At 43.6% G+C, this 13,260-nt stretch overlaps 1 protein-coding gene across 3 annotated transcripts in view; it reads left to right on the top strand.

Annotated features, from left to right (window-relative positions):
• Window positions 1-261: 261 nt before the first annotated feature.
• Window positions 262-13,260, top strand: part of ZNF800 (zinc finger protein 800) — a 29,292-nt gene continuing 16,293 nt past the window's right edge. The window contains exons 1-3 of one of the 3 annotated variants that reach the window (XM_044423470.1): window positions 262-622; window positions 7,876-7,986; window positions 10,898-10,993. In XM_044423470.1, coding sequence (XP_044279405.1) covers window positions 7,926-7,986; window positions 10,898-10,993 — 157 coding nt within the window. In that variant the 5' untranslated portion in view covers window positions 262-622; window positions 7,876-7,925. Of the gene's footprint in view, window positions 623-973; window positions 2,567-6,705; window positions 6,728-7,875; window positions 7,987-10,897; window positions 10,994-13,260 lie in introns of those variants that run through there. The other 2 variants (XM_044423471.1, XM_044423472.1) reach the window with 2 other exon arrangements.

The raw sequence follows: 13,260 nt of genomic DNA, 5'->3' as shown, positions 1-13,260 counted from the left end.
CCCGCCTTCCCATTCCCAAACCAACTTTCCATTGCGCGGGAGGGAATAAAGTATCCGGCGGCAGCGAGAGGCACCTGTGCGCTAGGCTCCGCGGGAGGAGGGCGAGTGAGCGAAAAGCGGAGGGGGAGAGGGCTGCCGAGCGAGAGAAGCCGGGTGCGGCGCATGCGTGGTGCGCTGCCCCGGCCCTGCCGCGGCCGCAGTCACTTCCTGCCCTTGCGCCCATCCGGCTCCGGGGTCGCGTCGTGCGGCCGCTTGGGCGGGACAGGCGACGGCAAGTTTCAGTCGGGACGCGGTGAGAGCGCCTTCCTTCCCCCGCCGCCTCCTCGGCGGAGGTTGAGGTCTACGCGGCTGCCTCGGAGAGGGCTCGCCTCGCGCCCGCTGTCACCTGCCGCCGCCACCCGGACATCCAGGCGCAGGGACAGACGCGGCGCGGGTGGCGTCTTTTCCTCCTTCCCTCCCGCGCGCACTGCCATCCAGCCAGACAGACCGCCGCAGCCAGGTTCCCACCGCCGGCGAAGCGGACCTGCTCGGCGGGCTAACCGTCCTCCGCCGCCGCCGCCGCCTCAGCCGCTCAGGGACTCGGCGGCTGAGCTGGCGGCCGCGCCGTTTTCCAGGAGCCTCCGTAAGTGCGGTGCCGCTGGAACTTCTTCAGACAGGCGAGCGGCGAGACAGCCACTCCGCCGCCCTTCATCTCACGCAGCCTCCCCTTCCCCCTCCCCCTCGGCGGCGGCGGGCGGCGGGCGGCGGCGGCTCCTGCTGCGGAGGCTGCGGCTGAGCGCGGAGACTTTGTGTCTGTGGCCGTGCGCGCGGCGGGCTGCGCTGCGCTGCGTTGCGTTGCGCGCGGCGGGCTGGTGGTGTGACAGGTGGCCCCAGATGGGAGCGCGAGGCGAGGGCTTGCCTGGCCACCCGCGGGGATGCGCCAAGGCTACGTGGGTGCAGAGGGCTGAGCCGTGGGAGAAGCGTTGCGCGCGCGCGTTTGTGTTAGTGGTGTTTCGTGCGTTGTTTTGGAATGTGGCCTCCGGATTCCGTGGAGGAATGCATGACGGGTGTGAAATGCAGCGATGGGACGGAAGGTGCCAGGGTGCTCTGCTGAGTTGTCGTGGTGGGTGAGCACATGGCTTGGATCAACCACTGTTTTTCTCCGGGGATGTTTGGCGAAGGGAGCTTATCGTTTCCGTCGTCTCTCATTATGGTTGCCTATGGTCTGCAAAGCCTCTTGTCACGGGGGCACTCTTCTAAACAGCTCTTTTGTCTTAGGTTAGAGTGACAATCAGAGAGTCTGGTGGCACTTTTCAGTGCGGTAGATGTGGATCTTGGGCCTCCAGTGCTTGATCCTTAGTTTCCTGTGAAAGGGAGGATATATTAAGTACTTTGGTTTGAGGAACGCTTAGATCCAGTCCTCAGGTAAGAGAGGGCTGAGTTTGCAAACACATTCTGCACAATCAGGTATACCCATCTGTCTTCACACTGTTAGGAGGAGAATGAGTTCCACCACTACAAAGGAGCTCTGGAGACTGAGTCCTGAAGATGCTGATTTTAAGTAGTATCAGTGTGTCTTGTATATAAGGAAGAACATTAAGTTGAATATGCAAGATTTTTCTGGTGATATTTGAAGGAAGTTAAGTGAAGGACTGTAGCTCAGTGGTAGTGCATATGCTTTGCATGCAGAAGGTCCCATGTTCAATCTCTGGCATTTCTGAGTAGAGTACTCCTGCCTGAAACCCTGGAGAACCAGTGGCCATCAGTGTCAACAAGATTGACAGAGATACCCCAATGCTCTGATTCAGTATAAAACAGCTTCTTATCTTCCTAAGGTGTCATGAGGCTTGAAAAAACTTTTGGTTGTGATCATTGCACTTATTTTTGTAAAAGTCCAGGTCTGTGACTGGATACATGGGAGGCAGCATGTATGATTGGTGGTAGCAATAGGTGTTCTGAGATGTAGCATATTTGGGTGCAAAAAGACATGGTAGGATGTGTGTGGGATTTCCAGTAAATGGAAGTAGGTGGTTTCAGGGCAAGTTTGTGTTAGAGCAAGGCTATTAAAACACCATGAAAAGTCTGATTATATCAGTGACTTAAATCAAGTTTCCTATTCTGAAATATCTCCTGAACAAGCATAAATGCTTAATGGTTGCTATACTGATGAAGATATATCCGGTTGCAACTGACAGAGTCTAGTTTATACAAGTGAAGGTTTGTGTTACGCTCTTTCAATCATGCAGCCCGCATAATTTTATTTTCTTGAAAATGAGAAACTGGTTTCTGTTTGAAGTCTGCATTTCTGAGTAGGAGAATAAGTGAGAAAAGTGAAACTTGACAGTAATTGTGCACAGAGTAAATCTAGAACTTTTCATGAGGAAGAGTTGACAATTACTGAACAATATAGTGTTTATCCATGGAATTGAAAGTGTATGTCCTTGCTGTTTGAAATCTTTGGGGTCATGAATAGTCATAATTCAAGAACATTGGTATTGAACAATAAAATGAATAATATTCAGGAATAAAACACTGATATCAGGAATTTAGAAGTTGGAGTTCAAGAACACCTATATAGATTACACAGGTAATCTTTGGAATATCTGGAAAGAATCCCAGCAATGATGATGACTTGCTAGCTTTTGGTCTAGTGGGAAACTTGAACACACAAGACTTACTTTGTACAACTTAATGTTTATCCTCAGAGGTTAGGTATCTCTCTCCTTAGTATTTTTTAAATACAAAGCAGACTTTACTATTTATGTATTTGATTTATACCTTATCATTCTACCAAAATGGCACTGATAGTAACTTACCAAACAATTTAATATGGTTTAAAACAATAACACAGATAATAAACTAAAAATGTGACTATTTCAGAATAAAAGCTTTTAAGCAGCAAATGTACATGTAGGCCAAAGGCCTTTTTTGAATAAAGTGAGTTTTGTCTGCTCTTGGAAGGATAATAGAGATGGTGCAAATCTAGCCTGTTTTGTGAGGGAGTAAAGCCACTGAAAAGTCACTTGGAAGCAGCCACTGAAAAGGCCCTCTCATTGCCACCAAACATATCTGATGGTAGCAGTTTCAAAAGAAGGGTATCTGTGGAAGATCTTAAGGACTGGACAGGCTTATGAGAGCAGGTGTTCTTTCAGATAGCCAGGTCCCAATCTGAATAGTGTTTGATAGATCATAAGCTCACTTTTGTATTATTTCTGGGAGCAAACTGGTAGCCAGTGAACTGGTAGCCAGAGGAAGGAGGTATTTGCTCCCTCTAAGCAGCTCTGGTCAACAGTGGCTGCAACACTCTGGACCAGTTGAAGTTTCTGAACAGTTTTGGAAGGCAGCCCCATGTATAGCACATTAACAGGAGCCAAAAGGAGCTATAGTAAAGGTGTATGTGACTGAGGCCAGTTCAGACATTTCTAGGATTCACCTTCTGAGATTGCCCCTTTAAGGAAGGCCTACAGCCATGAGAGAACCTTGCCTGTAGAGAGGTGTTCACCATAAATGGATCAGACACTAATCCACTAACCCCATGTCCTGGCTTATTTTATAAGACAGGAAGGGTAAGGGTCCAACACACAAGTGATAGACCTCACATCTCCAAGCCTTTCAACTCATTATGCTGCTTGATGGTTATGGTATAAATTTATGAGATAGCCATAGATGTATTGGTATAGAATTCAGCATATATATATATATATATATATATATATATTCATTCATTCACAATTAAATCATTTACAATTTCACTCTTCCTTCTCTGTCAGACTTACCAGTCCATCAGTTGTGTAGTGTTACATGTTAGAAGTTTAGAACAAGTTTATGAAAGTTGTGGTTGTGGGGACACCTATATTGAAAAGGAAGTGATATGCAACAGTGTTGGACCATGATTTTTCTGGAAAATGTTCATATTTTTTCATGGAGTATCCTCCTTTCATGGAGTATATGTCTGCATAGTTGTCTGGACTGTTGCACTGCAGTCCATCATGTTGGATGAGCTAAATATAGGATATGAACTTCTATAAGTTATTCTTCTAGAGCAAACATGGGCAAGCCTTGGTACTCAGTTGCCCATGGGGAACTAAAAATAATATATAAGAATCACTTTCTGCGCACAGTGTTGTTGGCTTCTGGATGGGTCTGGTCCTGACTTATAAATGATGTATTTGCCCTCTACTGCAAGCATTCTTCAATAACAAACTGAAGAAAAACTGAAACTGAAACTCACACTTTGATTACTGGTTGTTGCACTTAAGAACATAAGCAGAACTGAGCTGGATCAGACCAAGAGTCTATTCTAGACCAGTACTTGCTCACATATTGGCCGGTCAGTTCCCCATGCGATTCCAGAGGCAGGGCATGAGTGGAACTGTATCCTCCTGCTCAAGTTCCATCATAAAGAAGTGTATTCTTGTTTTAAAATGTTCCTGTAATTGCCATATAAAACTTTGAATGTATTTGATATAAATATATGAATACATATATTATGATAAATATATGCATATTTATTCTATATGGTGAGCTTAATTTAATTTCCCTATAAAGCAAGTAGTTCAGTTCAAAGATTTTTGTAGCTATTAGGAAAACTTTTGATGTGTTACACAGAACATACAACTGAAATAGACTGCATTTTCAGTTCTGTTTACTATGAGATATTTTTAATATATTGAAGCAGTGTGTGTGTTGGGAGGGAAAATTTAGTGAAACAAACTTGGTAAAACACATAACATTCAAAGCACTGGGAAACTTTCTGGAAAAAATTCCAGAGCTACTTTTCCCAGAAAAGAATGCATCACTCAACAGTTGAAACTGTAACATTAGGAACCACATCATTAAATTTTGCAGTGTGTTGCATGTGTAGCCAGAAGTGCACAGATGCAAAGAAAACCAGTGGCATAAGCATTGTGGCTGATAAATGTAATTTTAAAGATGATGTTTGAGAATCTTTAGGTTTAGGTGTATAAAAGCATGGGATTGGAAGAGTCATTTTGGTATGCAATTGTTTACACTATGTATGGCATTTCTAATTTTTTTCAGTTGACCTTCCTATCTCTCTTTTCCTCCATTTTGATTGAAGGAAATGCTTGGGTGATGGAGGAACAGTGATTATATGCTCAGATCGTGTTCTTCCCATGATCCTCCTCTTGTTTGAGGAGATCTTTTCTCTTAATTGTCCTTCTGAAGCATATTTCTTTTAGTGGACCACCATCCAGGGGCCCTGCTCCTGCAGTGGAGAAAATCACAGGATGAATCTGACCGAACACACTTAAGAGCCCATTATCGGGCCTATGCTATGGCGGTGAGGGGAAATTCTTCTCCGCTTCCATTGCCTCCTCACAATGCCATCTGGTGGAGCTCTTTCAGGTGGTACAGGGGCTGGTTCATCCAGGCCCCAAAAAAAGATCTTGTGCCACCCTCGACGGCTCGCTGTGACGACTTCACCAAGCATTTCAAGGAGAAAATCGCTCAGATTCTTCACGAGCTGGACTCCACTAGTTACTCAGAACCTTCGGGGAGGTGCCAATGTTGCCATCTGGTCCACAATTGATGGATGAATTTCAGTTGCTGCGGTGTGATGATGTGGACAAGGTGCTTGGACAAGTACGTCCTACCACCTGCTTACTGGACCCTTGCCCATCTTGGCTACTCAAGAAAGCCAAGGACGGGATAGGGACCTGGATCCTGGAGGTTGTCAACGCCTCTCTAAGGGACGGCTGGGTACCTGCCCCTTTAAAGGAGGCGGTAGTCCGGTCAGTCCTAAAGAAGGCATCCCTGGATCCAGAGATGGCCACCAATTATAGACCGGTGGGCAACATCCCGTTCTTGGGCAAGATGTTAGAGCAGGTGGTGGCGGGACAACTCCAAGCACTCTTGGATGAAACTGATTATCTGGACCCATTTCAGTCCGGCTTCAGACCCAGGTATGGTACTGCCTTGGTTGCCCTGACCTGTGCAGGGAGAGAGACGGGGAGTGTGTCCCTGTTGGTTCTCCTGGACCTCTCAGCGGCTTTTGATACCATCGACCATGGTATCCTTCTGGATAGGCTAGTGGGATTGGGAGTTGGAGGCACTGCTCTGCGGTGGTTCCGCCCCTATCTTAATGGCCGATTTCAGAAGGTGGTGCTGGGGGACTATGGCTCTGCACCATGGTAGTTATGCCATGGAGTTCCGCAGGGGTCCATTTTGTCCCCCTTGCTATTCAACATCTACATGAAACCGCTGGGAGAGGTCCATATATGCCCTTCCGCCCCTTGAGATCAGCAACAGATGCCCTTCTCCGGAAACCCTCTGTGAATGATATTAGGAGGGTGACTACCTGGAGGAGGGCTTTCTCTGTGGTGGTGCCCCATCTATGGAATGCGCTCCCCAGAGAGGTCCGCCTGATGCCATCGTTATTTGTTTTTCAGCGCCAGGCTAAGACCTTTTTATTTAAAACTTATTTTAATTGTTAAATTATTGAATTAATTAGGATTTTAAAATTTTTAACTGAGAATGCACCAGGGGTTTTTAAACAATATTTTAAATTGTTATATTATCATTATTTATGTATGTATTTATGTATTCTTTGTGAGCTGCCCCGAGGCTTTGTTGCGATGGGGGCGGCATAGAAATGTTTTAAATAAATAAATAAATTAGGAGGTGTGGGCTGCAGAATGATCATTATGCTGATGATACCCAGCTCTACATCTCGTTTTCAACGAATCCAGCTGATGCAGTGGCTGTACTGAACTGGTGCCTGGCCGAGGTAATGGGCTGGATGAGGGCCAATAAACTGAAGCTCAGTCCAAACAAGATGGAGGTCTTGTTGGTAGGCGGTTTGGGCTTTGGGGAAGGGAACCTTGACCTTGTCCTGAATGGGGTTGCACTCCCTCTGAAGGACAAGGTCCACAGCTTGGGAGTGCTCCTCGACCCAGAGCTGTCTTTAGAAGCTCGGGTTGTGGTGGTGGCGAGGAGCGCTTTCCTTCAGCTTCAGCTGATCCATCAGCTGCGTCCCTACCTGGAGAACGATTGCCTGGCGACAGTGACAACTTGATAACTTCCCGATTAGACTTCTGTAACGCGCTCTATGTGGGGCTACCCTTGAAGACGGTCAGGATACTTCAATTGGTGCAAAACAGAGCTGCCAGGTTGCTGACGGGGACTAGGCGTTGTTCTCATATAACCCCAGTTCTCTGTCAGCTTCACTGGCTCCCCATTGAAGTCTGGGCCCAATTCAAGGTGTTGGGTTTCACCTATAAAGCCCTCAATGGCTTGGGACCTGGTTATCTAAAGGAACGCTTGCGTCCATATATGCCCTCCTGCCCCTTGAGATTGGCAGCAGAGACCCTTCTCCGGGAACCCTCCGTGAAAGATATTAGGAGGGTGAGTACCCAGAGGAGGACCTTCTCTGTGGTGGCGCCCCACCTATGGAATGCGGTCCCCAGCGAGGTCTGCCTGGCGCTGTCATTATTTGTTTTTCAGCGCCAGGCCAAGACCTTTTTTTTAAAAGTTATTTTAATTGTTAATTCATGAATTGTATTTATGGGGTTTTTATGTACATGCCAAGATGTTTCTGGTTTTTTTAACTCTAATTGTATAAACTGTTTGTTTGTTATTGTTGTAAGCCACCCCGAGGCTTTTTGTGAATGGGGCGGCATAAAAATGGTTTAAATTAAATAAATAAATATTATTGTTTTTCTAATAGGGCAGGCTGACTCAGCAATGAGAAAAGCTACTTTCCAAATAGCTTTGGGAACAACCAAAACCATCTAGAAAAGCTTATTTAAAAAGTCAGATTCTTCAACAAAGAAGACTTAATTCTTGTACTTGCTCAAAATTCACTGACTTTGAGATCAATGATGTTACAGATATATCATGTAGAACTACAAAACCTTATATTCCTTTATATTTTAGCAGAGACAAGCTACTGGATGCAGAAGGAAAGTGGGTCATTGATGTAGAAAATGCCTTTAAGGGACAAGTGTTGTCAGACTGACCACCATCACCATGGATGTTGTGAACCAGGTAATACTGTTTCTTCATCTTTAGCATTAGAAAGCTTTCTTTTGAAGTTTTCAGAAATGAAGAGCAAAGATTATGTAGCTGTGATAGAATTTGGATGACTTCAAATACCAAGTTTTCTACTTTATTCTAAAAGGGTTGACTGAAAAGCAGAACTGGTACATAAAATTGTTTCAGGGAGTGCAATTTTTTAAAAACGTCTGTGGAATGTTTATTTATTTTATTTATTGCTTTTATATACCACCCCAATAGCCCAGAGGGCTCTCTGGGTGGTTTACAAACATTAAAACCCCACCAATCCTAAAATAAATAAATTGGGTACGCCACGACTGAATATACTATGCCATGAAGTCTGTGTTGCCTTCTTGTGCATGGAATTAATCAGGGTTGATGGTTAAGTAGGATTTGTGAAGATAAGCATTTTGGAAATGCTATTTTTGCCATGTGTGAAACAAATATTTGTGTATAAGCAATCTGGTCTCTCACTGTAATACATATGACCTGACCAAAAATGTGTTTCAGCCTAAAAACTCATGAAACAAGGAGTGAGTAGAACACTGTCTTGTATATTCCTGTATACTTTGTTTAAGAAAATATAATTAGAAATATATATATTGAAAACAATCATTTTTCAACTTTTACTGGAACTAAAGAAGGACTTATAAGAAATATATTTAAATATGGTTTAAAGGAAAATAAAAATTCAGGGTTAGAAAGTGTGTTCTGGTAAAAATGGAGCAGCCACAGAAAGGAGATATTTTAAAAAAACAGGAAATGTAATCACAGGAAGGTATGCACAGGATTACAGCCTAAGATTATCCTGCATCTACTTACCTGAGAAGTATAAACATGGAATAAAATTAAACTCATTGGGGCTTGCTTCTGAAAAGACATTTTAGTTATTTAAAGACTTTTATTTCACTGTTCAGTTGAAAAGATGCAGAGCATTTTATACATCAATAATGCCTTCTTTTTTGGCTTTCTAAAAACAATCACTGTCCTCAGGCTTGCAGTCTAAAAGTGGCCCTTGAAGTTGTCATATTGAGAATCTAAGGAAGACTGCTATTGCAAAAATCAGGTGTTCCTTTTCCTACCAAAATGTCAAAACAATAATGGATTGCACTGTGAGTAAGCTAAATGCAATCCTGTGCACAGTTAAGGATGAGATTGCCTACCTTGCAAAAAATCTTGCATACTGCACAAAATCATTATTTTATATATAGTGGTGCCTTGGCTCACAAACGCCTTGGTTCACAACCAAATCAGGTCATGAACAAAAATTTCATGAAAATTTTGACTTGGGTCACGAACTCCACATTGGGTGGCAACCAAGATTGCGGCCATCTCCCCAACCCCCCGAGTGCAGTTGTGTTCATGCAGGGAAGACATGTGTGATCACAGGCACGCTCCTGCAGGAAAGATGGGTGCAATCTCAGCCATCTCTCCCCCAGTCAGCACGATAACGGCCATCTCCCCCACCCCCGAGTGGGGAGATGGCCACGATTGCAGTTGCGTTCGTGCAGGGAAGACATAGAGGAGCTGATGACAGAAGAACTTGCTGAACTCCAGAGTGAGCAGCGGAAGGCACTTGCTGAGGAGGATTGCACTGAGGAAGAGGAAGACAGGGAGGAGGTTAGCAGTGATGTGATACAATCCATAATGGAAAAATGGAATGAGTGCCAGGATTTCTTTGAGAAGTGCCACCCCAACATAATTGTAACAAACAGTGTTGAATCATGAATGATAACATGGTCTCTTACTTCCGGAGGGTTATGCAGTGCAGGAAAAAACAACTGACTATAGACAGATTATTCACCAAAGTTGACCCTGCATCTAAGAGACAAAGAGGAGAGGAAACCCCTGAAAGAGATCTCCCCAATGTCCTTATGGAGGGGGACTCTCCCTCAAACCAGATTATACCCGGATTATGTAGCATAAGAGTGAGAATTTAACTGGTTACCATAATAGATTTAATAAAGCTTTTAATTGACTAAATTCAATTAATTCATTATAAATTCATCAGATGATATATTAAAGATGCAGTACTACATATAGAACAGACTCATATATTTAGACAGAAAAAAGTATTTCCCAACCATGCTGACTGTGAGATGTTGGCAGTTACTGGGGATTTTCCTGCCTAAACATGCATTTATGTTTTGCAGAACTGAACACATGGAACTGTTATTTCCAATAGTAAATTAGCCATGTTAGCCTAGCTGTGTAGTGTGTCTGTGTACTTTTTTGAGATTAAGTTGATCAGTTGCAAATAGTGTAATTGTGCTGAAGCTGGAGCTCAAAAGATACTTGATGTACAGTAGTACTTTGGCTCATGAACCTAATCCATTCCACGACTCTGGCCGCAACCCAAATTGGTCATGAGCCAAGTCAAATTCCCCCATAAGGTTCAATGTAAGTAAGGTTAATCTGTTCTGTAACCATTTTTTTAAAAAATTGCAAAAACTTGAAACAAAGTGACAATAACAAAGAACAACAAAGATCACGGCCATCTCCCCACCCAGCACGATTGTAGCCATCTCCCCAGCCCCCCAAGCACAGTCATGCAGGGAAGATGGGCGCAATCGTGGTTGCGCTCATGCAGGGAAGACAGGCGTGATCGTGGTCGTGTTCGTGTGGCAACATGGCCGCTATCATGGTCCTCACCCAATGTGGAGTTTGCGACCTGAGGCAAAATTTTTCTGAAATTTCTGTTCGCGACCCGATTTGATTGTGAATTGAGGCGTTCATGAGCCGAGGTACCACTGTACATTAATGGCTTCTAGACCATAGGTTCAGCGGCACATTGGAGCCTTTTCATAGAACTGCTATGAGTGTGTACAGTCTTACAACCATTACTATTTCCATAGTAATTTTCCTTACATTGGTCTTATTGCTTGTTATACATATTTTCTAGTACATGTACTGGAGCCTGGGGATCCTCCTTTATTGCAGCAGCCTCTTCAGACATCAAAATCTGGCATTCAACAAATTATTGAATGTTTTCGATCAGGTATGATTTGTTTCCTTTGTGACGTATTTCTTTGATTTAATATTTAGAACATGTCCATGGTAATGTCAGATTTTTTATTATTCTTGTGTCAAGAGTATAAGAATGGCCACGCTAAAGCTAAGCAAGATGCCACCTATTACACCTTTCTGTTACCAGCAGGAGACAGTCAGATGCTGTTTGTAACTCAGCGATATCCTATCTTTAAACATGGAGTTTCATTTTGGATGTTTAATTTGAATGAACATTTTAAATATTGTTATGTTCTTTAGTTGTACTATATGAATCATATTTGGGAGTAATTAGGTTTGTATAATATGATAACCCATTATGGGTAACTAACCATAGTGGATTGCCACCTTGTCCAAACTCAGACTGCTTCCCACAGGGTGGTTTAGTTTTTGGCAATGAGCCATTCTGACAGCTCATGACTTGTATTTCAGTCCGTGATGCATTGACAATAAAAACCCTGAGATTCTATGTGAGCATGTCTGTGCCGCTGCCATTGACAGCCCCATCACATGGTTTCCCTTTTTAAAATTTTTATTTTACTTTATTTTATTTTTGACTCATTTTTGTCAGTCTTTCAGCCCTGTCCAAGCTGTTAAACATATAGTCCTGCCTGGTCTATCACTTTGTCAGTTATAGCTGTCAATTGATAAGAGAACAACAAGGCGAGACTCGTAGAGGTTAAATTGCCAGCAGCTGTCACTTGCCTAGCTGTCACTTGGAATGCACCAGGGAACAAGACAGAAGCTGAATGTATGTGCACCAAGATGGGGTTCACTGTAGATCTCCTCCTTAGGAAGTGTTGCACTGACAGTTCTCACAGCCCTCCTCTTTGGGATGCTTCATGAGTTTTCAGTAGTACAGAAAAGGGGAATCTTAAAGCCACTCTTTTGAAGGGATAATTAGTGCAGTTCCCTTGACAGGCTACTGGGTGGGATGGAGTGAATGTAGCCACATATAGTGGGGGGTGGTGCATCACCATGTACATCTTGTATGTTTCATTTTGCAGTCTCTAAGGATTTCAAAAAAACTGGAAAGTGTGTTTTTAAACTGGAAAATATATGCAGATTGCAGCTGGGCAATAAGTGAGATGAAATATATGAAGATTTCATGGCTGGGAAGCTAATAGAAGGGAAAATTGTGATTCAGAATTTTCTGATAATGATCTGCAGCGTACTTCCATTCTTGTACTGTTACTTTGCAGTTTCTTTCCTGTTTGTCAAAGTGTTCTAGTTGACAGCTCAGCAGCTGTGGTGTCTTGACACCCTGGCCATAGGTACAAGGCCTCATGCAACTGGTACTTGCTGCTACTACCCAGAGTAAAGTAAACTAAACCACCTCCGTCTCCAGGACCTCTCAGCCCCTTGGGAATAACTAGCCAAGGATCCTGCTGAGGTCTCTTTGATGGGCTCTAAAGTCTTGTTGATCCTTAGAGGAGCACAGCTAGGATACACATTTTGCTGAGCATGTTGTGCACAAATGGTTGTTAAATCAGTGGTAGCATGACCAGTTAACATGACACACCCCTTGTCAGCCTCCTGCTTTTCATCCAAAAGCATACAGTCCGAGTTTGGGTGAAAACAGTGTTTAAGATTTATTAGTGATTCAGAAAAGAGGTTGAAAATTTCAGAGTACAAACCAATAAGCTGTTTAAAGAGGCAGTTCAATAGTGAATGACAAACAGAAATATAGTCTGGTTAGCACAACCCTGTGTTAAGCTGCCTAGCAGGTTCTTTGAACACTCACAGTCTCGGGTGGAATGTTTTGGGTGCTTATGTCATGTCTTTTCTCTCCATTATACAAACCCACACCTGTACCATAGGAATTTTTGACCAAATCTCTTCTGACGAATATATCAAGCTCCCCTACTTCCTGGGAAAGTTGGTCTTCACATTGGTCCTGGAAAAAGCAAACTTGGAAGTATATATCCTTCACTCCCTGCCCCCTGGATAGTGATACCAGGAGAATCTCTTGTTGTTTGTCTGCTGACTGTTACTCTTCCTCAACTCTGAGATGGATTCTTGAAGATACCTCATTGTTTTGGCACTTGGACAGTTTACTGATCCATAGGTTTGCTTACTGGAAGTGCTTGGCCTTGAGATGAATTCAGAAAAGGCATCTGCATTGTAATGACCTGGCCTTTAGGTTAGGTTGCTTCAGGGAGGTTTTTGGTTAACTGGTTGCAAAAGGGAGGTTTCTTTCTCTTGGACATGGGTCAGATTGGCGCCACCATCACTGACTCATTGTTTTTCAAAAAGGAC

Source organism: Varanus komodoensis, unplaced genomic scaffold (assembly GCF_004798865.1).
Source record: "Varanus komodoensis strain SLA01 unplaced genomic scaffold, ASM479886v1 scaffold13_3, whole genome shotgun sequence".
NCBI lineage: Eukaryota > Metazoa > Chordata > Lepidosauria > Squamata > Varanidae > Varanus > Varanus komodoensis.
Note: the sequence above shows the minus strand (reverse complement) of the source record. Positions and strands in the feature narration are given on the sequence as shown.